The sequence below is a fragment of the Pygocentrus nattereri genome, chromosome 19, assembly GCF_015220715.1.
Source record: "Pygocentrus nattereri isolate fPygNat1 chromosome 19, fPygNat1.pri, whole genome shotgun sequence".
NCBI lineage: Eukaryota > Metazoa > Chordata > Actinopteri > Characiformes > Serrasalmidae > Pygocentrus > Pygocentrus nattereri.
The window spans coordinates 8,179,499-8,205,800 of record NC_051229.1 but is presented as its reverse complement, the minus strand read 5'-3'; the positions used below and the strand labels follow the sequence as shown (position 1 = coordinate 8,205,800).

At 39.5% G+C, this 26,302-nt stretch overlaps 1 protein-coding gene across 2 annotated transcripts in view; it reads left to right on the top strand.

Moving 5' to 3' along the window:
* gpt2l (glutamic pyruvate transaminase (alanine aminotransferase) 2, like) overlaps window positions 1-25,842 on the top strand; it is a 30,497-nt gene extending 4,655 nt beyond the window's left edge. For both annotated transcript variants that reach the window (XM_017702507.2, XM_017702506.2), the window contains 10 exons: window positions 15,323-15,412; window positions 15,767-15,875; window positions 17,566-17,699; window positions 18,973-19,216; window positions 20,173-20,252; window positions 20,356-20,492; window positions 21,890-22,064; window positions 24,020-24,175; window positions 24,265-24,377; window positions 25,273-25,842. In XM_017702507.2, the coding sequence (XP_017557996.1) occupies window positions 15,323-15,412; window positions 15,767-15,875; window positions 17,566-17,699; window positions 18,973-19,216; window positions 20,173-20,252; window positions 20,356-20,492; window positions 21,890-22,064; window positions 24,020-24,175; window positions 24,265-24,377; window positions 25,273-25,363 (1,329 nt within the window). In that variant the 3' untranslated portion in view covers window positions 25,364-25,842. The remainder of the gene's footprint in view (window positions 1-15,322; window positions 15,413-15,766; window positions 15,876-17,565; window positions 17,700-18,972; window positions 19,217-20,172; window positions 20,253-20,355; window positions 20,493-21,889; window positions 22,065-24,019; window positions 24,176-24,264; window positions 24,378-25,272) is intronic.
* Window positions 25,843-26,302: the final 460 nt, after the last annotated feature.

The following is a 26,302-nucleotide window of genomic DNA, read 5'->3' as shown; positions in this document are numbered from 1 at the left end:
AGTGACCTCATTAACCCTGCAGAGTCATTACTTTGTTTTGCTGTTCTCTTAAAATATAATACATGTTGGTTTGTGCACATATAAAGTAGTTAGATATCACAGTGATGATAAGAGTTGCTATAAATTGTTATTAAATTTGTCTATTCTGACTAGACCAATGTGCATCCTCGACTCTATGCATTGCAAAGACTTTTTCTTGTGTAATTTCTCATTTAAGCAAATAGCAAAAATAGCACAAGATATTGTTCATTTTAGTGCAAAATAAAATGAAATTTGAATAGCTGCGTACATCAGAACTTCAAGCATATTTTCGTGCACCGTAAGGCTGAACAGGGTCAGACAGCGTCAAAGCACTGCTCTTATGAAAAGCTGTGTGAATAGATTTTTCTGTCCTCGTTTGCATAAATATATGATTTTATACAACAATTAGTTCCGGGCCACGCAAGCTGATTGGTTGAGAGGCACTCTAACTGCTGGTATTTCGCCATAACATCACAGCTTTTTCACAAACACTGTATCACTCCACTAAGACGTCATTGCTAAACAATGATAGGAGACACTCAAGCCATTTGAACGTTTTTGCTTCTTACTTTGACTGACAGCCAATTTGGTCAGACTCTGAAAATGAGACTACACTAAATTCGAAAATTGTCATCACCTCTGAGCAGCTTTTCAGTCGGCAGCTGTGCCAGAAGCACAGCTAAACAACCTGGGATCAGCCAAACATGAACCAAATAGCGCCAAACGTGTAGTCTGATCTTCAGAGTCTGACCAAATTGGACTGAGCCATAAAACTGCCGCAATAAAAGACAACAAAAGCTGCTCAGTGGTGTTGACAGTTTGGGAATTTAGTGTCATTTAGTATGCCTTTTAGGATGTGTCAAAATTTCATGATGAAAAAAATCAACTGAAATGGTCCAAAATTACTTGGGAAAAAATTCCAATGAAAAATTCCATTAAAAGTTAAGGATGTTTTTCCTCGTCCTGTAAAGTTTCTTTTTCAGAGGTGCAAGGTTTTGTAACAGCAGCGATATGTTTACACTCTGTATGGCTCAGCATGTAGAAATGAAGCATTCGATGTGTACTTTCTACACTGTAAAAAATGTTGTTTTAACTGAAATTAGTGTTTAGGCTGCCTTGAAGTTTATGCCTGTGGCTTGCCCCCATCCCGGGCCCTGATGGCGAGGAGGGGGAGACGGTGCACTGAGCTTCCCACTTCCAGTCCCGCAGTGAGGCCACTTTAACTTGCCTCGCGTTTGATCCAGGTGGCTGAGCTGCTGGCTCTCGTGGCCACCATCGGGGGACACCACAGTGTCCTATCATCCACTTTTAAGGCAGCACTGACTTTTCAAAGCCTCACTAAATATACTTTATTTCAATATTAAGTCTGTCCACCCTTAACCTTCATTAATGCACACATTTGCTGCTTCTCATGATCCAGGTAATCTCAAACGCACGTAATGATATTAAGATCTGGACTTAGTCAGTGGTCAGTCCATTGTTCTGAGAACACCAGCAGCTTCTTTGTTTGACATGTCTGTCTCCTTTTTTCTCAGTGAGACATCTTGACAGCTACACATCCTTTCAGACCCGTAGTGCTGAGTTGTCTTCTCACAGTGGAAATATGGACAGAAAAAACTGTTTTTCAGATCCGAACCAAGAGTGCACCTTGATTTTCTGTCTAATCTCCTGAAAGATTTGCTTTTGGTTCTGAACTTTGGTAATGTTCATGGTCATGTATTTGGTAAATCAAATAAATGCAACAACAGCATTGAGAAAAAAACTCATATTATTAAACATACAGCAAAACAAACATATATTGTAACATACAGTAGAAATGTCTCTTTGCTTTGACATTAAAGGGTTAAATGCAGGATTAGGTGTATTCACCTGTCTTAATCCTCACTGCTATTAGAACAGATAGACTGGTTGCTGAAGCTACTGTTTTTTCTTGGGTAAGAAACCAGTTTAGCATTGGCTGGTCTTTACACATGCTTCCACACCCACATATCAAAGTCTACCAGTATGTTACTTCTGAGGGCCTTTGACCAACAGAACGAGCTGTTTGTTTTAGTGACACAGATCAGGTTGATAATTGTCAGTGGACCAGGCCATTTGTGGCTGAGTCGGGTGTATAAAGGGGACGTTCAGTTCAGCAAACAATTGATGACACAAAATCCCGGCACAAACATTACAGCAAAAAAGGCTGGGTTGGCTAATGAGAGGGAGACTGAAGTCCACTTTCCCTTCAGAGAGCCGGTTGGCTCCAGATGCATTTCGTGCTGAACCCGGTTTTTATGACCAGTCGGTGACTTGTTATCACAGGTCAATTCATCTGGGCTTGAATTAATCACTCAAGCACACAGTGAAGTGCCAGTACAGCAACTCCTGTATATTTTCCAGAATTTCTGCATCCTGCAAAATCTGTGAATCACTGAAGGTGCATTGGAAATAAATGGGAGCGCACATGTCCATTTACACATGTGTTGAATAATGATAACAATAAGACGCATTTATATCGCACTTTTCATGCCAGTGGCAATTCAGAGTGCTTTACAGACAGGTGATAAAGTTAAACAGTAATACAAGAAATTATAAGTATCAATGTACAACCCCATTTCCAAAAAGGTTGTGCAAAATGTAAATTGCAGTGATGTGCAAATCATTTAGACCCTGTGTTTAATTGAAAATAGTACAAAGACAAGAAATGCTGAAACGGAGAAATCTGATGTTTTTGTTCTGAGGTTTTGAAAATGTTAAATGCCCGTTTTGAATTTGATGCCAACAATGGAATGCCAAAAAAGTTCTGGGCAACAAAAGGCTGGTAAAGTTGTGTAATGCTAAAAAAAAAGCAGTGGTTAATTGGCAACAGGTCTGTAACATGATCGGGTCTAAAAGAGCATCTCAGAGAGGCGGAGTCTTTCAGAAGTAAAGATGAGGAGGGTTCACCACTCTGTGAATGCTTGCATGATCAAATAGTGCAACAATTCAGGAATAACATTGTTCAGGAAAAAATAGCAAAGAGCTTTTCATCATCTACGGTACATTAATATCATTAAGAGATTCAGAGAATCTGAAGCAATCTCTGTATGTAAAGGGCAAGGCCAAAAACCAGTTTCTGCTGGCTGTGATCTTAGTAAGCTGTTTTAACATCTCCATCTAGCGTGGCTTCTCTAGCAGTAGCGGCGCTTGTTTTACCCAGCATTTATGCACTTCCGTTTTTATGTGAACAGGGCCTATCAGAGCCCACTGGGCTCATCGGGAGGCGGGGCCTAAAGACACAGGAGCTCTAATGGGGTGTTTCAGACAGAGGGTTAATAAAGATGTAAAGTATGAGAAAATATTGTGTTTTTAGAACATTGAAACATGTAACTGTATTATAGAAGACCTTAAAAATTAAATGATGAACCTTGAAAATGAGTATAACAAGGCTGCTTTATATAAAGGTAAATAAAAAGAAGGGTTTGTTACGTTTTGCATGTTTTGCTGATGACAGAGAACACACTTATGCATGCTAATGCACAATTACTGTTAAGGCTGCAGAAATGAACATTTTGGAAAAGTTAACATAACATAAAATGTGGCCTGTGTGAAGTTATGGCACATTTCATATTTTATGTAGTATTGTTTCCCAGTATGTTAAACTCTATATTGTTATATAACTTTATATTGTGCAGTGAATTTTACAGAAAAATGCCATTTTCAGGTTTGCTCAGATGTTTTAAGATATGTTGACTTACTTTCACTTCAAAAATAAACAAAACATGTCATTTGACTGCGATGTGCATTTCCTGAATTGAAATATGACATTAACCAGTCAAACTGCCTGTAGGTCCTTAAGCTCTCAGGCAAATGACAGGCTGAGGATGCAGCGCATACTGTAACCTCCTGGTAGACCCAGCCCTGTCTGGCCCTGTCCTGACAAGTCTTTTTGAGGGAATGTTGTGGTAAAACATTAAATTTACTCGCTCCCCACTTAGTCAATCAGCTAAGAGATGTTTGGCATCCAAATTTTGCTTAGTTTAGAACCAGAGCAGTGAGGCCAACGTTATAACAAAGACTAGAAGGCAATAAGATAAGATAAGATAATCCTTTATTAGTCCCACAGCGGGGAGATTCACAGTATTACAGCGGCAGCAGAGTAATAGAAGTAAGGATTCGATATTTAGGTAAAAATAAAATCCTCCTTTGCAGTAAAATAAAGCTTTGCTGATCCTTCTAACAGAGTTTTAACAACAAATGATCTTGAACGCTGAGGTTAATGTAGCCTATATCTCCTAATTCCTCTACACTATGTTTCTGCTGAAGAGGAGGCAGCAGTTTCAGGACCTTTAACCCCGAAGGTTGGCGTTCAGGCTGCTGGTCACATAGCAACGCAGAAAACAATCTCACCTAGCTAGTAGCTAACGAAACGGCAAAGAGAAAGATTTAAGATAAACATCGATAATTTGGAGAGGAATGGACTTTTATAAGCACTCCAGCTGGTTTCTTGATAAGTTTAATCTACATAAAACTAAAAGTTGTGAAGCTGAAGTCAGCTTCTGATTCGCCAGCTTGTTCAAATTGTCTCGTTTCACTTTAAATGGTGCAGAACTTACATTCTGGCACCTCAGGCATCATTTAAAGTGGAACGGGAAAATTCGAACAAGAAACTGGTGAATAGGTAGCTTACTCGTAAAAACGTTTAGAGACGTTTTGCAAAAAATTATTCTTCTTTTGAGGAAAGGTTTCCTGCTGGAGATGCGAGAAAAGCGGCTATAGCTAAGCTAAAGCTTAAAGCAGAGCAAAGTAGGTCTGTGTTTTCTTTTAGATTTTTTAGCACATCAGCACATACTGAGACATATTTACAGCCAAGATGGTAAAATGGACGTAAAATGTTGCGGCTCCCAAGGTGGTTTGATTTTTGTTGAAAGGACAACATTCGGGCTGCTGACCCCTGGTGTGGCTGAATGTTGCTGGCAGCTATTTTAGAGCTTTTCGATCAGGGATGTCAGGAGAACTAAACAGACTGAATACGGTTATGCAAACAATATTAGCTGCAAAAACATCTGGGGTGAGTCAAACATCGTGTACAGTTGTGTGTAATTGACAAACCATTGCTTAAGTTTAACTAAGTTCTAGCTTCTCTGTGTCCTAGTTTCATATTGTTTTTATTTTGTACTGTTTGATTATTAGTTTGTTTCCATTTTTACTCGATTACTAATATGACCATTAGCGACAGCTCTGCGCATGACTAGCAACTGTATCGTAACCAGTCTGCGTGCTGATCCCATTAGTCATGTGCATTAACTCCACTGCTGTTGTGCTGTTGCATTTATTTTCCTTAATATTTTGCAGACTTGTAAACAGCATTGAGATTACTTTGGGGTAAAACTCAATGAAGCGTGCTCACCTGTGAGGTCGTGACCCTGAGCTGAAATGATCGTCATGGGAACAGATGGTATTACTGTTTGCTGAAGCTCTCTGTAAATTGGAGGCTGTATTCCAGCAGAGCGCGACGTGAGAGAAGCTGAAAATTCAGTAATAGACTTTAATGGAGGTGTTAGTTTCATTGACTCAACAGTCTCATCATAGTTCTTGGGCGCTTAATATGTTTCAGCTTATAAAGATGATTTAGCGCTAAAGGCAATGAAATTAAGGCCGAACCTGAATTGTCAGTGCCGTACCGCTGGCTGTGATAGGTCACAGAGGAAAGACGGGTCAACCCTGTTATTAGCATTCTTGGGTTTGGATTTTTTTAAGAAAAAACACAAAACAGATTTCCTCTCTTTCTTTCTCTCTCTTTCTCTGTCTCTTTCTCTCTCTCTCTCTTTCTCTCTCTCTTTCTCTCTTCTTTTCTCTCTTCTTTTCTCTCTCTCTTCTTTTCTCTCTGTCTCTTCCTTTCTCTCTCTCTTTCTCTTTCTCTCTTCCTTTCTCTCGCTTTTTCTTTATCTCTCTTTCTCTCTTCCTTTCTCTCTCTCTCTCTCTTTCTCTCTTTCTCTCTTTCTCTCTTCTTTTCTCTCTCTCTTTCTTTCTCTCTCTCTCTTTCTCTTTCTCTCTTCCTTTCTCTTGCTTTTTCTTTATCTCTCTTTCTCTCTTCCTTTCTATCTCTTTCTCTCTCTCTTTCTCTCTTTCTCTCTTCTTTTCTCTCTGTCTCTTCCTTTCTCTCTCTCTCTTTCTCTCTTCCTTTCTCTCGCTTTTTCTTTATCTCTCTTTCTCTCTTCCTTTCTCTCTCTCTCTCTTTCTCTCTCTTTCTCTCTTTCTCTCTTCTTTTCTCTCTCTCTTTCTTTCTCTCTCTCTCTTTCTCTTTCTCTCTTCCTTTCTCTTGCTTTTTCTTTATCTCTCTTTCTCTCTTCCTTTCTATCTCTCTCTTTCTCTCTTTCTCTCTTCCTTTCTCTCTCGCTTTCTATCTCTCTTTCTCTTTCTCTCTTCCTTTCTCTCTCTCTCTTCCTTTCTCTTTATCTCTCTTTCTCTCTTCCTTTCTCTCTCTCTTTCTCTTTTTCTCTCTTCTTTTCTCTTTCTCTCTTTCTTTCTCTCTCTTTCTCTCTCTCTTTCTCTCTTCCTTTCTCTCTCTCACTTTTTCTTTATCTCTCTTTCTCTCTTCCTTTCTATCTCTCTCTCTTTCTTTCTCTCTCCCTTTCTCTCTTCCTTTCTCTCTCTCGCTTTCTTTCTCTCTTTCTCTCTTCCTTTCTCTCTTTCTCTCTTCCTTTCTCTCTCTCACTTTTTCTTTCTCTCTCTTTCTCTCTTGCTTTCTATCTCTCTCTTTCTCTGTTTCTTTCTCTTTCTCTCTTCCTTTCTTTATTTCTCTCTCTCTCTTTCGCTCTTTCTTTCTCTCTCATGCTTTCTTTCTCTTTCTCTTTTCCTCTCTCTCTCTCTCTCTCTCTCTCTCTCTCTCTCTCTCTCTCTTATCCCTAGGCCTAACCCACTCCTGGCTTACACCCTGTACTTTAATACACTCCTTTGTTAAATTGAACAAAGGCTATTTTTTCCGTTTTCCCTCAGCTAGTATTAAAGCAGTATAACCAGTTCGTTTAATATCAGGTTTTCTTTTTAAGGCTTTGTTAAGGTTAAGTTGTTGTGGAAGCTGACTAAATACCCGTAATTATCTCCTATATGATTTTGTAACGTTTGGTCTCCTGGATCTGCCATTTAAATGTCTGTGTGGTGGCTTTGCCCTCAGGTATGTTTAAACCCCCCCACTCTGAGCCACTGAGCCACTCAGAGAGGTTTTTTATAAAAGTGCTTTGAACGTCTCCTCACTGGAGGCGGCTTTTTTTCAATGTGCGAGAGTCAGATTTGTTAAAAAACCTTTACAAATCTGTTCTACACTGATAAACCCTCATACTTCAATCATTGCTTTACACTCACACACATTTTTTAAGCCGCTTCTCCGTCAGGGTCACGGGGTGTGCTAGAGCCTGTCCCAGCTGTCATCGGGCGGAAGGCAGGATACACCCTGGACAGGTCGCTAGTCCATCGCAGGGCAGACAGACAAACACAATCACAGACCTAGTGGCAATGTAGCATGTCCAGTTGGCCTGACTGCATGTCTTTGGACTGTGGGAGGAAACCGGAGAACCCAGAGAAAACCCACGCAGATACGGGGAGAACATGCAAACTCCACACAGACCCTGGTCGCCCGGCCAGGGAATCGAACCCAGGCCCCCCTTGTTGTGAGGCGACAGCGCTACCCACCACACCAACCAGATTCTCCGTAGACATCTGCAGCTTTGCCTCCAAAACGCCTTTGTAGTTTTTTGATCCCATTAATGAACTCAAGTTGTTACCACAGCTGCATTGCAGCACCGTCAGCGCAGTCTGAATAAAGTTTTCTAGACTTTCTCTACACATAGTCTACCGTCAGCCTGATGTGCTATACATTTTTTTTTCTCTGAAACAGTTTGTGACATAAAGAAGTTTGTTAGAGTTTACCAATGGAAAAAGTGTCCAAATAATTTTTGGGGCCACTATACACTGATCAGGCATATCATTATGACCACCTCCTTGTTTTTACTCTCTTTGTCCATTTTATCAGCTCTATTTACTATATAGGTGCATTTTGTAGTTCTACAGTTACAGACTGTAGTCCATCTGTTTCTCTGATGCTTTGTTACCCCCTTTTACCCTGTTCTTCAGTGGTCAGGACCCCCATGGACCCTCACAGAGCAGGTACTATTTGGGTGGTGGGTCATTCTCAGCATTGCAGTAACACTGATGTGGTGGTGTGTTAAAACTATGATATCCAATGGTGTAATTTATAACCCATATAATAGGTTACAGTCAGTTTTGTTAGGTTTTAGGTTTGATTTTTCATTTTGTATTCAGTGTTTGTGAATTAAAGTTTTGTTGTTGTTTTTTTTTTTCTCACAATTTCTGCATAATTAAATTTGAGATGTAAACAAAGTTATTCAGAGTGGTTTGATCTGAAATAGTTAATTGTAGAGAAACTTGCTGACTCAGACTCTTTATAGTTGTGGTGAGTCATGTTGTCTACAATGCACATAGTTTACTATCTAAAACAGTGAATGAATCTACACGTTTTTATAGATAATGTTGATAATAGTAAAATCTGAAAAAATAAATATTTAGGCCTTTCAACTCTCAGCATGTAATTCTCCTCCATGAATAAATAGGAAATAATCACTTTTGGGTGCTCTCATCTCAGAATTATTGCAAAACAATGCCTCATGCATCAGACAGTGTATTCATAACCACTTAATATAATAACTGTGTGTAAGGGAGGTTTTACAGGCACTAAACTCTTCAGACGTCTGGTTCCCATCACCACCTCTGTGAACAACTGTGAATCAAACCACTCTGAATGACTTGATTTACATCTCAATTAATGAAATTAATTTTGAAATTTTGAATTTTGAGACATTTTGAAATATCAACAGAGTTCCCCTTTAGGAATTTGATTTGATCGATTGAATTGGTTTTAGCAGCCTTTTTGACAAATTCCTTGTCTTGATTATTCAATTTATTTTGCAGCTTTTTAAAAAAACTGATAAATTAATGAATTGTCAAGTTGTTCAGCCGATTACTTGATTTTTTAATATAATTGATAGTTACAGGCCTAATATACAGGCCTAGCATATTCATTAGCCTGTTCACTTGACTTTATTGTATGACACGCTACTTTATCTGGCACCTCTTTTATAGCAATGAGTGCTGTTATCTCACTCAGAAAGTCCAGAGATGAACCAGACAGAACTTGTTCTGGACATCTGACCAAACTCCACGTGCAGTCTCTCACAATGCAGTGTAGTGCATGTCACTTTTGTTTCCAATAAAACCATCCACCCTCAGACTGAACATGATTGGAGGCTTTGCTGATCCCAGGGGTGTTTCTCATATGGCTTTTCCTGAATGGCTGGGGCTGAGAAGCAGCTCTACTGTTCAACGAATAGGAGGAGAGGGGGTTCCTGATGGTGAGGGTTATTTATTCAGCCGATGGGAGTTTTCTGCAGATAGACTTGGCAGCCATTTCTATTGGACAGAGCTCAAACATCCACAGAAAGACATCCCCAGCCTGTCGCTCATTAGCTGGCCCTCACCATCTGCTGACTGCGGCTGCTGTTGTTTTTCACATGCCAAAACAGCTGGAGTTAGCGTGAAGGCTCAGGAATCAGAGAGATGATTTCTTTGCTGAAATGAAAGCCAAACTTTCAGAAGCTCTTTTTTCATTTTCACTCAGCTGGTGTGACACTAGAACAGCCAGTTTAGTGTAAGTATCCAGTAAACTCTCATCTTCTGAGTCTCTCCGTATGCTTTATTTAGAGAAAAGTCCATTAGAAAAGCATTTTAAGCAACATGCAAAGCACTTTTCCTCCTAATATTTACACTGTATTTCCAAAAGTATTCGCTCGTCTGCCTTCGCATGCATATGAAATTGAGTTAGATCTCATTCTTAATCCATAGGGTTTAATATGATGTCGGCTCACACTTTGCAGCTATAACAGCTTCAGCTCTTCTGGGAAGGCCTTCCACAAGGGTTAGGAGTGTGTTTATGGGAATTTTTGACAGTCCTTCCAGAAGCGCCTTTGTGAGGTCAGACACTGATGTTGGACGAGAAGGCCTGGCTCACAGTCTCCGCTCTAATTCATCCCAAAGGGGTTCTATCGGGTTGAGGTCTGGACTTTGTGCAGGCCAGTCCAGTTCTTTCACATCAAACTCTTTCATCAATGTTTTAATGGACCTTGGTTTGTGCTCTGGTGCACAGTCAATGTTGGAACAGGAAGGGGCCGTCCCCAAACTGTTGCCACAAAATTATCCAAAATCTCTTCATCTGCTGAAGCATTAAGAGTTCCTTTCACTGGAACTAAGGGGCCGGGCCCAACTCCTGAAAAACAACCCCCACCAAACTTTACACTTGGCACAGTGAAGTCAGACAAGTACCATTCTCCTGGCAACCACCAAACCCAGACTCGTCCATCGGATTGCCAGACATTGCCAGACAGCGTGATTCGTCACTCCAGAGCTGTAGAGTCCACACTAGTAGACACAAAGTGTCTGCACTTTACACCACTGCATTTAATGATGTGCGTTGCACTTGGTGATGTAAAGCTTGGATGCAGCTGCTCAGCCATGGAAACCCATTCCATGAAGCTCTCTACGCTGTTCTTGAGCTCATCTGAAGGCCACATGATGTTTGGAGGACTATAGCATCCACTGACCCCGCTTCCACATTGTTACAATACCACTGACAGTTGACTGTGGAAAAATTATTAGTGACGAAATTTCACGACTGGACTTGTTGCACAGGTGGCGTCTGATCACGGTACAACGCTGGAATTCACTGAGCTCCTGAAAGTGACCTATTCTTTCACTAATGTCTGTAGAAGCAGTCTGCAGGCCTAGGTGCTTGGTTTTGTACACCTGTGGCCATGGAAGTGATTGGAGCACCTGAATTCAGTGATTTGGATGGATGAGTGAATACTTTTAGCAATATAGTGTATGTGTATCTGTATCAAATGGTCACTTCACACAGAAATAATTTCAACGCAATTCTTTGTGCTTATAAAAGGACAGAAAGCCTGTTGAGGCTTTCTAAGCTCAGTACTTGCTTCAACACCTTCTCATTGGTGCCGATTTTGGCAATTAAAAACAGTATCTGTTTCAGCGATGAGTTGACCAATACATACAGTGATACCTGCATGTGCAGCAGTAGACAGAAGTTAAAAAAATGCACATGGAAAAATTTGTAACATCAGTATTTCATGCAAAGACAATGGTAGTGGGTGATACACCAACTGAAATTCTTTTTACCAAAATGCCAAGAATAAACCCAAAAAAAACCATACAAACTGAGTAAAATATGCTAATGGGAGCACCTTATCTGAATGGCTGAGCAAGGCACTAGCTGGCCTAGTGTGTCCTTTAGCCCCACCTGCGGCATGGCTCTGTCGGTCATTTGCGTCACACAGCAGTGTGGACTCAAGGCCAGTTAATCCGATAAAGCTACTGCAGCTGACTGCAAGAATGAGTGTGATATACACTAAATATTCACTATGATGGTCAGAGATATATTTGGATGTGAGATTGGCAATTAGATTGGCAAAAATCTTTGCATTAATTAAAAACATTTTGATTATACATTCAGACTGAAGTGTTTAGGCTCACTCTACTCAACTATCCGAGGAAAATCTCCATTTACACACACACTATAAGTGATGTGATCCAAAATTACACACACGCATAAAGAACCACTTAGTGTAGATGTTACCATGAGAACGAGCATCACAAATCCAGTCAGAGTAAGATGAGCAGCAGTGAGCAGTGCTTGTGTTTTTAACTGTGTTAAAAATGATGTCAGGCTTAGGAAAACCTACTTCACATGTGTTTATTAAAGTATAACACACACATCTAAAATATTTAAGAAGTGGAATTTTCAGTATCAGGACAAGCTTGTTATGAGAGATAGATTTAGTGTCGTTATCATCCCATAATCAAAAAGGTCAGGTGTTGGTGTTGGTATTGGAAGGGAAAAAGTAGTATCAGTGCATCCCTAGTACACACACCTCCTCCAACATTGTGGATCTCCTATCTACTATTCAGTGCAACACTATGTGATGTGATGCTATACACTAGACTCTGTGTGGTGCAGTATTTCAGATATACTGTGGCCTTAAAAGTACATTTTAAATCAGTGGGTTTTCTGTTCTATTACAATTACAGAACATTGTAGGTCTCTTTCAACCTTTGTTTAGAAACTTGAAACTAACAGAACTAATGAAGCGTTTGTAAAAGTCTTTAAATTATAATATGGGGGTGTAATCTTTTGGATATTTGGCTATCCATTACACTCTGTCAGAGTGTCTGTCTGTTATTCCAGCATCTCATCAGTGCTGAATCAGAGCAGATGACCTTTTTCTCTCATATTCCCAACACACTCATCTTCTGAGAGCTGTCATTGTCCTCCATAGCCTGCAGCCCTTTTGACCCATGGCATTACCTCCCTTACACTCAAAATAGCATAGTCCATGCATAAAAGTAAAGGTGCTATAAGGTTTCTTTGGAGTGATGCCATAGAAGAACCACTGTTGGTTCCCTAAAGAACCTTTTAATGGAACCATTTTTGTAAATGTATGATTGTGAAGAACCTTCTAAAGGCTTGAAGAAACTCCATGTGATGTAAAAGTTCAATAACAGTTGAAGGTTTCTACAGACCTAACTTCCAAGACGAGCTATTTAGGAAGCTTTACCTTTGCAAAGGAATGGAGGTGTTTTCTGGAAACAAACCAGATTTAGATACAGTGCTGTGTAAAAGTTGGAGATTACTTTTCATTTATTTCATTTTCAAATCAAACCAGACATTAAGTACATTTTTAGTGTCAGTTAAAACTGAAAAGATATTTAACAGAAAATTACACAGAAGCCTCAATAACTAAATATAATGGTCAGATGTAGTTTTCAAAAAGTAGTTTTCAAAGAAATCTACAGGGATGTTTTTTCCACACCTCCAAAGTTCAGTCTTAGAAGTTGGTTGTATTTTCTGCTTCTCGTAATCCGAGTGATCCCACAAACATTCAGTAATGTTGAGGTCTGGTCTCTGGAGTGGTCAGTCCATTTTTCAGCCGGTTTGTTTGATGTGTCCGTCTCCCTTTCTCAGTGAGGTTCTTCTTGACAGCTACACATCCTTTCAGACCCATAGCGCTGAGTGGTCTTCTCACAGTGGAAGGATGTACAGAGACACCTGTGGATGTTTTCAGATCTGAAGCAGCCTGATTTCCTCCTCTATCTCAAAGATAAAAGCTTTAAGTGTTGTTTGTCTGTTGGGGTCAGTTTTGGTGTCTACCAGGTGGTTGTTAGGAGTCCCATTTTTTTTTTTTTTTGGACTTTTCATGTATTTTCATTTGACTTTCATTTGTAGTTATATGAAGGACACGGAGATGTCTGAACATGACAGGTCCTCACAGTTAAAAACACAGCTTTATACTGAAATGGAAAATCATCATCACATTTGCTGAACTGAGAGAGGACCAGGCCTGAGATTTGAGAGAGAAATCAAGAGGTTGTTGAGAACACTTGGACTGTTGGCTTTGGCAAAGAGCAAACAGAGAGAAAGAGAAAAAGGAGAACTGCTGAGATCAGCAGGTGGGAACCAGTGTTCTGTGCTAATTGTTTGCGTAGCTGATAAGCCGAGTGTGTAGCGCTCCTTAACTTGTGCTGCAGGCCTCAAAAGCAAAAGGAAAGGTTGAAAGGTCATAGATTAATAAGAAGACATTGCAATTATGTGCACGTTTGAAGTTATATAGATCTGATTATCTGAGTTTTGGCACAGGAGCTGCAGAGCCAATGTAGCTAACAAGTAATGGGAGCTAATGAGCATTTGACCTTCCAGGTTTGAGCCAAGTGTGATAAGCATAAATGAATAACAAAATTCATAGTTTGTTTTACAATGATTGGACTCAACTGTTACAAATACACAGTTTTTCATTAACAGGTCTATGTAGATATATCAGTTACATAAAATGCTAATAACATAAGGCCCAGTCCCATATATTATTTTTACCCTTGTTTTCGAGCATCACCTTGCCACTGCTCTGTAGGTGACCCTGCCAGTCTACAGTGACAGAAGAGGAGGGTAAAGTTTAGCAACGTCCCTGCTGGGCTTTAGTTGCATTTAGGGCATCATATGCCTTCAAAGAAGGGGGGCAAATATTTAGTATCGCCCACCTCAGATTCTTTGTTGATATGAAGCTGAAGTCAGCTATTCGCCAGCTTCTCGTTCAAATCTTCTCATTCCATCTTAAATGGAGCAGCAGTTCTTGGGTGTGAGGCTCCAGAATATAATATATGCACCATTTAAGGGGGAATGGTAAATTTAGCTAGCTAGCTACCAAGACATCAGCATACCACTAATGATTCTTTCTGTTTGTTATAAAGAAAAGGGCCATAATAGTTTGAAATGACATTAAACTAAAGATAATACAGTGGTTATCACAATTTCTTAATGGAGGAAATACAAAAATTTGTTGGCTTCCTTTGTTCGCTCGCGCAGCCATTTTTCCATTTTTCTTTTTTTCTCGTAAGACTTCGTCTGGGGGCGGCACGGTGGCGCTGTGGGTAGCGATGTCGACTCACAGCGAGGAGGACCTGGGTTCGATTCCCCGGCCGGGTGACCGGGGTCCTCTCTGTGTGGAGTTTGCATGTTCTCCCTGTGTCTGCATGGGTTTCCTCCGGTTTCCTCCCAGGCTGTTTGGACATGCTATATTGCCCTTAGGTGTGAGTCTATGTGCCCTGCGATGAACTGGCGACCTGTCCAGGGTGTATCCTGCTTTCCTCCCAATGACCGCTGGGATAGGCTCCAGCACTCCCCCGTGACCCTGAGGGACAAGCGGCTTAGAAAATGGATGGACTTCGTTTGGAGTTGTGCCTCTGAAAAACCTCCATTTGGAGGACCATCTAACCCTAACACTTCCCTCTACCACTCTATCTCAACAAAGATCAGGACATCCTACCCCTAGACATGAACGTGCAAAATTGAGGGCTAAGGGCTCAGTGGTAAATGGGGTGAAATAGGATTTGACCTAAGACTTTTTATTTACAGTGTTCATGTCTGAGCATGAGTGATGTAATTGTCCCCTGTGAAACTATATATTAAATACTATATGTACTATTACTATATATTAAAAAGAGCTAAGAACTACTGCCTGCTTCACTTTTAACCTGGCATTAACATGATTTAGATGTTTCTGAGCGGTGGTTTGAACTTTAGCCTACCAGCTATTTTTCATACAGTCAGAACATTGAGTGTTTTATAACTGACAGAAGAAATAAAAGTGGTTAAACACATGTCAAAAACGAAGATGTGAGCTACTGTTGACTTTTTATTTTACAGGGAGTGAAGAAACCCTTTAATGAGGTCATCAAAGCCAATATTGGAGATGCCCATGCTATGGGACAGCAGCCTATCACCTTTTTCAGACAGGTACCTTCACATTCCAGCTCCTAAAACTTCATATCAGAGATCTGAACTCTCTTTTTCAAATATTGAGCCAAATATTCTGGTCCTGACTGCATGAGCTGTAGCCTCAGGCTGTGCATTCGCACCTGTAATTTTTACATGCAAAATCTCCTCTGAACTTTTCAAAATAGTGCTTAAAAAGTGTATAAATTCATCTTATCAGATACCACTGGTTTACTTTTGCAAAACTGATTTGCACGTATTCAAATGAACAACAGTTCATCGTCACCATGTCCCAAACCAGCTGTTCACAGTTTCTTTGAAAAATACATGTCTGTGCAGTGTTTCTTTATCTTCTTTGCTGTGTTTCTCTTCAAGGTGTTGGCATTGTGCTCTTATCCAGAGCTGCTCGACGATAACAAGTTTCCAGAAGATGCCAAGAACCGTGCACGGCGCATTCTCAAGGCGTGTGGAGGAAGCAGTATTGGTACGATTGGTTGAAAAGTGTTGATGTATCTGATAAAAACACCTTTTTACTGTTCTGACCACCAGTTGCTAAGTAACAACAGTGGTTGTTTTTTCTCTAAGCTGCTGGAACTACTTTCCTGGTAGAAGAAATTGGCAGTAAAAAAGAACATGTTAATTATTTCCAGGACAGCACAGTATATAGCATATTTTTCAAAGTTTTTTTTTTATAGTTTTCAAAGTTTTCCCAGCAAAATCTTCATCAGTCATCAAGTCATCTGTAATTGCACAGCAAATCACTTTCAAATATGTGCCTTTGTGCATGTTTAACTGAAAAACTTGGGGAATAAATATGTTCATTGAGGCTGTTTTTGATTTTATTTTACTTTGCCTTTTCCTTTATTTAAATTCTCAAAACAATTGAAGTCGTTTTTTCATATGTAAGTTTCCAGTGAATTGCTGGCTGTTCAGTTGCATTACTCTTACAGTTGCTATGTAAAAAAAAATACAGGAGATTACTGTTTTTTTTTTTTTTTTTTAATTACAGCTTATTATTCTAATTATACAGAAGAATACACATACATCGCAGTAATATGACTGTGATGGGTGGCTGTGGAGTCCCAGTATATACTTGCTATTTTACTGTTATTTACTGTTAATATGATACAGTAAAGTACTGTGAAAGTAATATAAAAAACCAAAGTAAAAAAGTAATAATACTAAAAACTTTTTACAGTGGATATTTACTTGTAAGACTGTGGGATAAAAGCAATTGAACATATGAGGTCATATGGAATCGTGAATAACTTCATGGCTGTGATATGTCTGCAGGCACAAGACAATGGCCATGAAGGTTTTTTGCAATAACACCCTCCCACTCATGTTGCACTGCTTAGGTGTATGTTATGGTGAGTGCATGTTGAAACTGTGGCTTCTGTAGTATTAATACTAGGGCTGTCACAAGTAACCGTGATTCATCACAAATAATTGTGAACACAATTAATTGTGATTAATCATGATTAATTGTGATTAATCACAGTTAATCACCTTATTTTGTGTAGTAAATTGGTCTTACTGGCACAAATTTGACCCGAAAAAAAATATGTTATTCCAATGAAAAGCAGTACATTTTGTTACAATATATAAGTAGACAAAAATAAGATTAATCAGAATACTTATTTATGTACTCTCAAAAATTCAGTAACATTATTATCATCACCTGAACATGGAAATCATGTCATTTTCATCTGTCCAGTGAGAGCAACAGTGACTCTGTGATTGTAGCCCTTTTGTTCTCGTACTGCTATATTAGGAGCCACTTTCCATTCTGGTTAAAAGAATGTTATTATTGACAGTATCAATTGCAGTGCTGAGATCAAGAAGCACTAACACAGATATTCAATTGATGGTGATAGTTAGAAATAACTTTGTTTTTATTAAGAATAATTTTATGGCAATTGAATCATAGCAGCATATGGTGTGCGAGCAGCTGGGCTTCAGCCTGGAACTATGGATGCTTTAGAAGGTCAAACCAGGACAATGCATTAAAACATTTAGTGGAGTTAAGCGTTCACTTTGACAGCACTAGTTAAACCCATGACTTCTTGGCTGGTTTGAAATAAGTCATGTCAACTGAGCTGGATTTTATTGACCCCTGATCTCACCTTTGACCTTCATCCTTTGTCTCTCTTTCTCCCTCCTACCTTTCTTAGGTGCATACAGCGCTAGTCAGGGTATAGACTGCGTGAGGCAAGACGTTTCCCGGTACATTGAACATCGCGACGGTGGTATAGCATGTGACCCAGACAACATCTACCTAACCACGGGAGCCAGTGATGGCATTGTGGTGTGTTCTCATTTTTTAACCAATCAGGAACAGAACATGTTCCACATGCCTCACATCACTCTGTTACACATAACAGTGCTTTTTGAGTTTCGCAGAAAGTGCAGGTGTGTTTGCTTCACAAATATAGGCACTCTGAGTGAAGCACTCTGGGTTTAAATAATCAGCTGGTTTACAATCTTCAAAAACACAACTCTTATTTGAACTGGATTAGTTTTGGCATGTATTATATAGGGTATGCATGAGTGCCAATAAGATCCATCCAGTATTAAACCAGAATGAATCTTCAGTGTGTGTAATTTTTACTGTCTGACAGTAATAATTGTGGAATGATTAAAATCCAGTATGAAAGGGCAGTGTATGTAGTCTTTACTGTCTGATAATAATAGCAATAGTAAGAATAGTAACAGTAATAATAATATTAAATAACAGTATTACATAATAAATAATAATAATCCCATTATTTTGAAATAAATTTGTCCCAAAGTAGGAAAGTCCGTAGGTAACATTAAGAATTGTCACTACAGAAACACATATTCTGCAATAAAGTGAACTTCTTTGTGTTTTAAGAAAAATATTAGGATTTTATTTATGTACAGCTGTTCAAAGCTGTATCATTTTTGAGTTCTGCTCGTTTAAAGCAAAAGTCCATCAAAGTCCATTAAAAGTCCAAAATGTGTTTTTACCTCTGACTTTGAACCAGTTGGGTAGATTGATCCATATAGGAATTTGATTAGTTATGTCAGCAGACATTCAAGAGGGGGAGCCCTCACTGGTTTCCTCGATAAAAAGGCAGAATTCATGCATTTCAGTCTCATATATTTTAACAGCCTGGACAGGTCGCTTAGTCCATCACAGGGCAGACACACAGAGATATACATTCTCAAACACTTAGACACTTATTATATGTTCTGTTCCTGTAAGGACCAAGACATTTAGTAATTAAAGTTTACTGTAACTAGAATGTTGAACAGTAGATGTTGATCCTCTGGCACAAGCCAGCTCACATCTGCCAAACACAACACTGTCGCACTACTATATCAATTAATTTGTGCTCAACTTGCTATTTGAATTTAATGCATTTTTATACTTGACAATCCCCGCGATCCAGAAGGAGAATCAGCTTATCCAGGCCAGGATGCATATGAATTTGGCCTGTATAACAGTAGGCGAAACATTGGCCTGTATTAATATGTATCAGCCAAGTACTCACAGAGTTTTTTTTTTATTCTTTACTCTCAAATCTATTCCTCTCTTTCTCTTCTCACTGGTTTAGACCATACTGAAGTTACTGACCACAGGAGAGGGACGTACCCGTACAGGTGTGATGATCTCCATCCCACAGTATCCTCTCTACTCTGCCGCTCTAGCTGAGCTTGGCGCCGTGCAGATCAACTACTACCTAAACGAGGAGAAGTGCTGGAGTTTGGACATTGACGAGCTGCAGCGCTCCCTAGAGGCTGCCAGAGAACACTGCAGACCACGCGTCCTCTGCATCATCAATCCTGGCAACCCCACAGGTACCATAAATAATTATAACTTTATAATTATAGAAACCGTATATGACCTTATTACCAACCAGCCCTTAAAGCTAGTTCACCCTAAAAACAGGACAAATGCCCAAAGTTTGCACTGGTGCTGCAAGACTAATGTAGCAAACAAGAAATGGAAACCTACGGCCATCAGGGATAGAATATCCCACCATATAAGTCTGAATCTGAAGCTGAATCTTCTCAGCTGAAAAGGTTATTAGTTCCAAACCAAAAAAAAGTCCAAACAATGAACCTCCAATCACAGTGTGAAACTAGCTGAAAACAAATGAAGAAGATATCACCCAAATATAGAGGCATGTTATTAGCATGTCATGGGATTTTTTGTTTTGTTTTTGTTTTGTTTGTTTGTTTTGAAACAATAAGCTTTTTCCCACTACTTTTGGAGGTATGGTACCACATACATATATAATTACTGTTTATTTGCTGAATTTAACACACTGGGGGGAAAAACATAAAATATAATGTGGCCTGTGCAAAAGTTATTGCACATTTTGTATTTTATTTTTTTCCAATACCTTAAACTCAGCAAATAAATAGAATTTGTGCAGAAATTTTTGAACAGAAACTTTTGCACAGGCCACATTTCGTGCTGTATTTTCTTCCAGTATTTTAAAATAAAAAAAAACAGTAAACATGCATTAAAATCTGAAGAAATGTGTTCTTAGTTGAGAATGTGTTGATTTATCTTCACTTAGAAGATAACACATCATTTGACCAGAGGTGGCCAGATGTTTGCATAAGACTGAATGAGATGTTTGTGAACCATTCTTTTAGCAAAGTAACAGAGTATCAGTACTCAGCAAACGTAATATCATCTGATACTGTAATACCATGATAGAAAATAATGTGATATTGAATTTTAAAAAGAACTAAGTACATTACACTGGAAGTGGTTCATTTGGATCTCTCCTTTCTTCTTACAGGTCAAGTACAGAGCAGACAATGTATTGAGGACGTGATCCGATTCGCTGCAAAGGAGCATCTCTTCCTCATGGCCGATGAGGTAACACAGTGTTTTCAAAGGAAATTTGTCGCTTGCCATTGCTTCAGTCTATGTTGAAACCTCTCCTAAACCTCCCCCTTTCACCCTGACGTTCTTCTCTCAGGTCTATCAGGATAACGTGTACGCTGAAGGCTGTGCATTCCACTCTTTCAAGAAGGTGTTATTTGAGATGGGCCCTAAGTTCTCCAGCACAGTGGAACTGGCCTCATTCCACTCCACCTCCAAATGCTACATGGGAGAGTGAGTGCATATCTTGCTGAGAGACATTCATCAGCAAAAGCTGGAGTACTCCCTGAAGATCATTCATAAGAACAGGGTAGAACAGAGGTGACTGAAATATACACTGAAGCTGTTAAGCCGGATCGGGACCAGTTTCCCAGGCACAGTTTAAATCCCGCCCAAAGAGTCACAATAGTGATTCACCATTAGGACTGTAACTGAATCCTGGACTTGGCTTTACCTGCATCTGGGACACCTGCCATTCGTGGTAACAGTAATTTGAAACTGGATTTGCTCACAGTCGTCGTCAGTATCAGTGGGCCTCATTCACCAATATCTTCCTACTTAAATTAGTTTTATCTTAAATTTGTTCTTTAGAAAGGGTCTAAGAAAAGGTTTTCATACCTTGTGCTCTTAACTGTGTGTAGATTATGTTCTTACCTAAGAACAAATCCCAAATAAAACACTGGTGAATGTGGGTTTTTAAGAGAATGTGGGTTTGAGAACGCTTGGTGAATGACCAACTTAAATTTTTTGGAGTTTAATTTAATGTTTGGTGGCACAAAATTGAGAACTACTGGCTTAAACTGAAATTTAGGACATACCTGAAAGGCGAAAGAAAAAAACAACAATAAATAAATCCGTTTACGTAAAATAAACGTATTACAGTAGATTACACAGAATGTGCTACAGAGGCCAACATCCTTGCCAGCATAGAGCTGTTGGACATGCAAGGCATTGAATTACATTATTTTTTAAAGATACTTTGGGGCACTGTCATTTGTTCATTTTTTGTCATGACTTTAGTGACAATTCATTGTAGAACCTATTTAATCCTTGTTTTTATTTTTTTTTTCAGTTTTAGGTACTTTTGTATTTATTTATGTACAAAAACAAATGTTTCTTTATGTACAAAACTATCATTCATTTTTACATTTCTCTTTATCTCTAAAAAAATAAACAGGCTTATTTTTTTTTTGTTACTGTACCTTTAAGAGCAATATATGTAAATGATCTCCGTTCTGATTGGCTGCTTTACTTTGCTCCTCATTCAAAATATTCCAAGGGAGGAAACAGTGTTTACATACTGCCTCAATTTATTTTTTGAACAAGTGAGGAAAATCCCGTTTTTGGTGGTCTGGGTGCTTTAAGGAATGTCAAATAGATGTGCTTATGTATTTTCTGACACTGTATAACGTATTGTTATCTAGAAAAATCAACAAAAGTATGCTGCAAAGCTAAAAACGGTCCAAACAGCAAGAAACCACATAAGAAGCTCCAGTGCAAAACTAAAGAAACGGACTGCGGTCATGTCTTGTCTCATTGACTACATTTGGGATAAGCGGAAAATTATGTAAATCAGATTTTTGCCACTCTTCAGCACTGCGATAAATAACTGTATTATTTCTGCTTTTCAGGTGTGGTTTTCGAGGTGGTTATATGGAGGTGATAAATATGGATCCTGAAGTGAAGGCTCAGCTCACTAAGCTGGTGTCCGTGCGTTTGTGTCCTCCTGTGCCTGGCCAAGCACTCATGGCCCTGGTGACCAACCCTCCCCAGCCTGGAGAGCCATCATACGCTCAGTTCATTGCGGTACCATCCACTTTCCCTCCTGAAGACTTTTACAGTAGAAATGTTTTACTTTTGATAAGTATTAGTGTCCAGTCTGATGTAATCCAGCCCAACTCGGCAGGCAAATAGTGAGATTTGTATCCAGGACATTCTTTACTGCTCATAAGAGAATCTAGTGTTGAAAAACTCCAGTAGCACTGCTGTGTCTGATCCACTTGCACCAACACCACACCCACCACCACTAATAGGCAGAGTCACTGCAGTGGTGAGAATGATCCACTGCCTGAATGATACCTATTCAGTGGTAGTCTTGTGAGGGTAATGAAGAACAAGGTAAAGTGGGATCAACACATTATGCAGAAAAAGATGAACTGTAACGTGATCTGTGAACTATACACTGAAAAGACAAAACATTATGACCATAGATGAAGTTAATAAGGTTGGTTATGTCACAACAACAGCACGTCAAGGTCTGGGATATAGTAGACAGTACATGAACAGTCGGTTCTCGTCGTTGACGTATTGGATGTTGGAGAACTGGGCAAGTGTGAAGACCTGAGTGGCTGGTCAGACAACTGGATCAGAGCATCTCTGAAACGGCAAGGCTTGTGGGGTGCTCCCAGTCAGCAGTAGTGAGTAGCTACTGACTATGGTCCGAGGAAGGACAAACTACAAATCAGCTATTCCACCGGGTCCAAACCAGAAGAAAGGCTCTTGTGGCACACGTCACAAATTTTTAATAGTGGTTACAGGAGGAATGCACCATTGTACATATGGGGCTGTGTAGCCACAGAGAGGTCAGAGTGCAAATGCTGACTCCTTTCTACAGCCAAAAGCACCTACAGTGGACAGTAAACATTGATACTTGACTTGGAGCAAAGGAGGAAGGACATCTGGTCTGATGAGTCCTGTTTTCTTTTACATTTTGTGAAGATTTTTCTGAAAATTTACATTTTCAGACCCTTTAACATGGTAGTAGTACGAGGGAAGACTGATTAAAGGAGGGGGGAGAACTCTGAGATCTTATGCAGCTTCTGCCTGTAGCTAGAAGGCCAGACCCAATGTCAGCTGTAGTAGGACTGATGTAGGACTGAGGAACAGGGAGGAGATGGGGTGGCAGTGGGGATTGCGAACACGTCATGATGGGAACAGAAAGTGAGGATGTGAATTTATGGGGCGTTAGATTGAAAGAAGGTGGGGCTTCAGGCATGTTCCTCCCCCCAAACTTCAGTTATAACATAACTATGTTACATTACATGGTCATAATGTTTTTGCTCATTGGTGTAAAGTGCACCTATAAGAGGGTAAAATGGACAGTAAGGCCCAGTCCCATTTCTTTTGTTTACCCCTGTCCTTTGTTTTTGAGTGGCACCTTGCCGTTTGGAACTGAGTTATAAGGGGTAGTGGTTAAAATCTCCCCCTATGAAATGTTATTTCATTAACAGGCTACTAGCGCTGCTCTATAGGCAACCCTGCCAGTTAGCAGTGACAGCGGAGGAAGGTAAAGTTCAGCTCCTCGAACTGCTGGACTATTTGGCTTCCTAGAAAATTTAGCCTAGCTACCGAGACATTGATTTGTTATGCTTGTTATAAAGAAAATGCCCATAAAACATTGAAACAACTTTAAAGTAAGATAATACAATTGTTTTCATAAGCCATCGTGACCGTTTTTCTTTTTTGTTCATAACACTGTTTGGAGTGTGTCTCTGAAAAACCTCCATTTGGAGGACCTAACATTCCACCCTACCTCTCTATCTCAGCAAAAATCGGGACACCCTACCCCCCTAGGCATGAGTGTGCAAAATAGAGGGCTAAGTGGCAGGGGCAAGGGGTTAAATGGGATTGGGCCTAAGTGTAGATATAAGGTAGTGAGTCTATGCATCAGTTACTCTGTGGAAGTCATCATCAGAACTCTGCCCTACTTCAAGTGCCCTGTATCAGCTCCCTCAGTCCTGTGACTGTTGTGTGTTCTGCAGGAGAAGACGGCCACGCTGAACAACCTGGCGCAGAAGGCAAAGATGACAGAGGAGATTCTGAACACGGTGCCAGGGATCAGGTGTAACCCAGTGCAGGGAGCCATGTACTCTTTCCCCCGCATCACGCTGCCCGAGCGTGCCATAAAGGATGCCAAGGTCACTCCCGCTTTCCTCTGCTCTCTGTTCTCTGCTCTGCCATTTGTCCATCAGTGCAATGGTTACGTAGTGTCTCTGTTTGTGCGCAGGCAAAGGGCCAGGTTCCAGATATGTTCTACTGTATGAAGCTCCTGGAAGAAACAGGCATTTGTTTAGTCCCTGGCAGTGGGTTTGGTCAAAAAGAGGGAACCTTTCACTTCAGGTGTGTTTCTGAATCAGTGGATCAGTTGAGCTCAGAGCTACAGTCGTAGGAAAAAAGTTTGGGCACCCCTGATCAAATGAGATGTTTTGTTGATTTTCTGAGGGGAAATAAGTCACACATCCTCTACAGAGAACACACTTCTGCACATTTTAATGCACAGTTACTGTTTATTGGATGAATTGAACACATTAGAACAAATAGAGCATGCATTGCAGCCTTTGCAAAAGGTCTAAAACATTATATATATATATATATATATATATATATATATATATATATATATATATATATATATATATATATATATATAATTTGATTTATTTCCCCCCCATATGTTACACTTTACAAATAATTTGAAATCGTGCACTAAATGTCATATTTAAGTCTGTTCACTTATTTTCACTTAGAAAATCAGCAGAACATGGGGGAGTTGAGGGGGGGGGGTAATGCTTTTGCATATGGGTTTATTTTTAGTCTTGTGCAAAGATGAGAGCAGAAATAATGCAGGATAATGCACCTTATCTGTAAGTTCCTGTAATATTTATAGTTGCCACTAGATGGCAGAGTATGTCATTTCATTCATGTTTATGCTGCGGAAGAGATGTACCTACTTTTTATTTTTCAGTCTATTTTTTCTATTAGTTTTTTGTTTTATTTGTGACACACATTGCCATTATAAGCAAGAACACATGCATATAAATATATTTCACACCACAGGCACCTTTTATTTTTACTCTGATAAAGCAAATCAATATTAAACCCTGAGGGATCTGAATATGGATATGAACAGGCGTTCACTTGGTAGCAATGTTTAATAATTGTTTGTGTGCACCTCTTTTTGTCTGACCACAGTCCAATCTTTACCATTTCTCTTTTCATCTCTTTTTCCTCACAGAATGACAATCCTACCGCCCACTGATAAACTACAGACCATGCTCAGAAAACTGAAGGAGTTCCACCAGCAATTTACCCAGCAATACTCTTAACGCCTCCCCCTTCGTCTTCCTAGATCAATCGCCTTTTCCTTACGTTCATGTTCCAACCAAAAAGTGCCTAAAGCTGTTTGTTTCCTCGTGCCTCCTCGTGTTTTTAGGAGGATAGCTCTCAGTTTTATGAAATACTTTTTGCACTTCTGAACATTATTGTTACAGAGCTGTACTTAGGCCTGTCACAATTATGAAATTTTAACTGATGATTATGCACACACACACACACACACACACACACACATCATCTAAAGCGCTTATCCTTCTGGGTCGCAGTGAACTGATGATTAATTGCTATATAAATAGGTGGGATTTATAACTTGTCTTTTTTTTATTAATTGTATTCAACTTTTAACGTGCAAACCATAAGTGGCTGATATCTATTTAAAAAAAAAACATCAAATGAATAAATGTTACTCACCGCTGCCCTCTAAAGGCATTAATAAATATCATATAAACAAACACAACTCACTGCCACCCTCTAAAGGCATTAATAAACATCATATAAACAAACATTACGCATCGCCGCCCTCTAAAGGCATTAATAAACATCACATAAACAAACATTTCTCATCGCCACCCTCTAAAGGCATTAATAAACATCACATAAACAAACATTTCTCATCGCCGCCCTCTAAAGGCATTAATAAACATCACATAAACAAACATTTCTCATCGCCACCCTCTAAAGGCATTAATAAACATCACATAAACAAACATTTCTCATCGCCACCCTCTAAAGGCATTAATAAACATCACATAAACAAACATTTCTCATCGCCACCCTCTAAAGACATTAATAAACATCATTATAAACAAACACAACTCACTGCCACCCTCTAAAGGCATTAATAAACATCATATAAACAAACATTACGCATCGCCACCCTCTAAAGGCATTAATAAACATCACATAAACAAACATTACGCATCGCCACC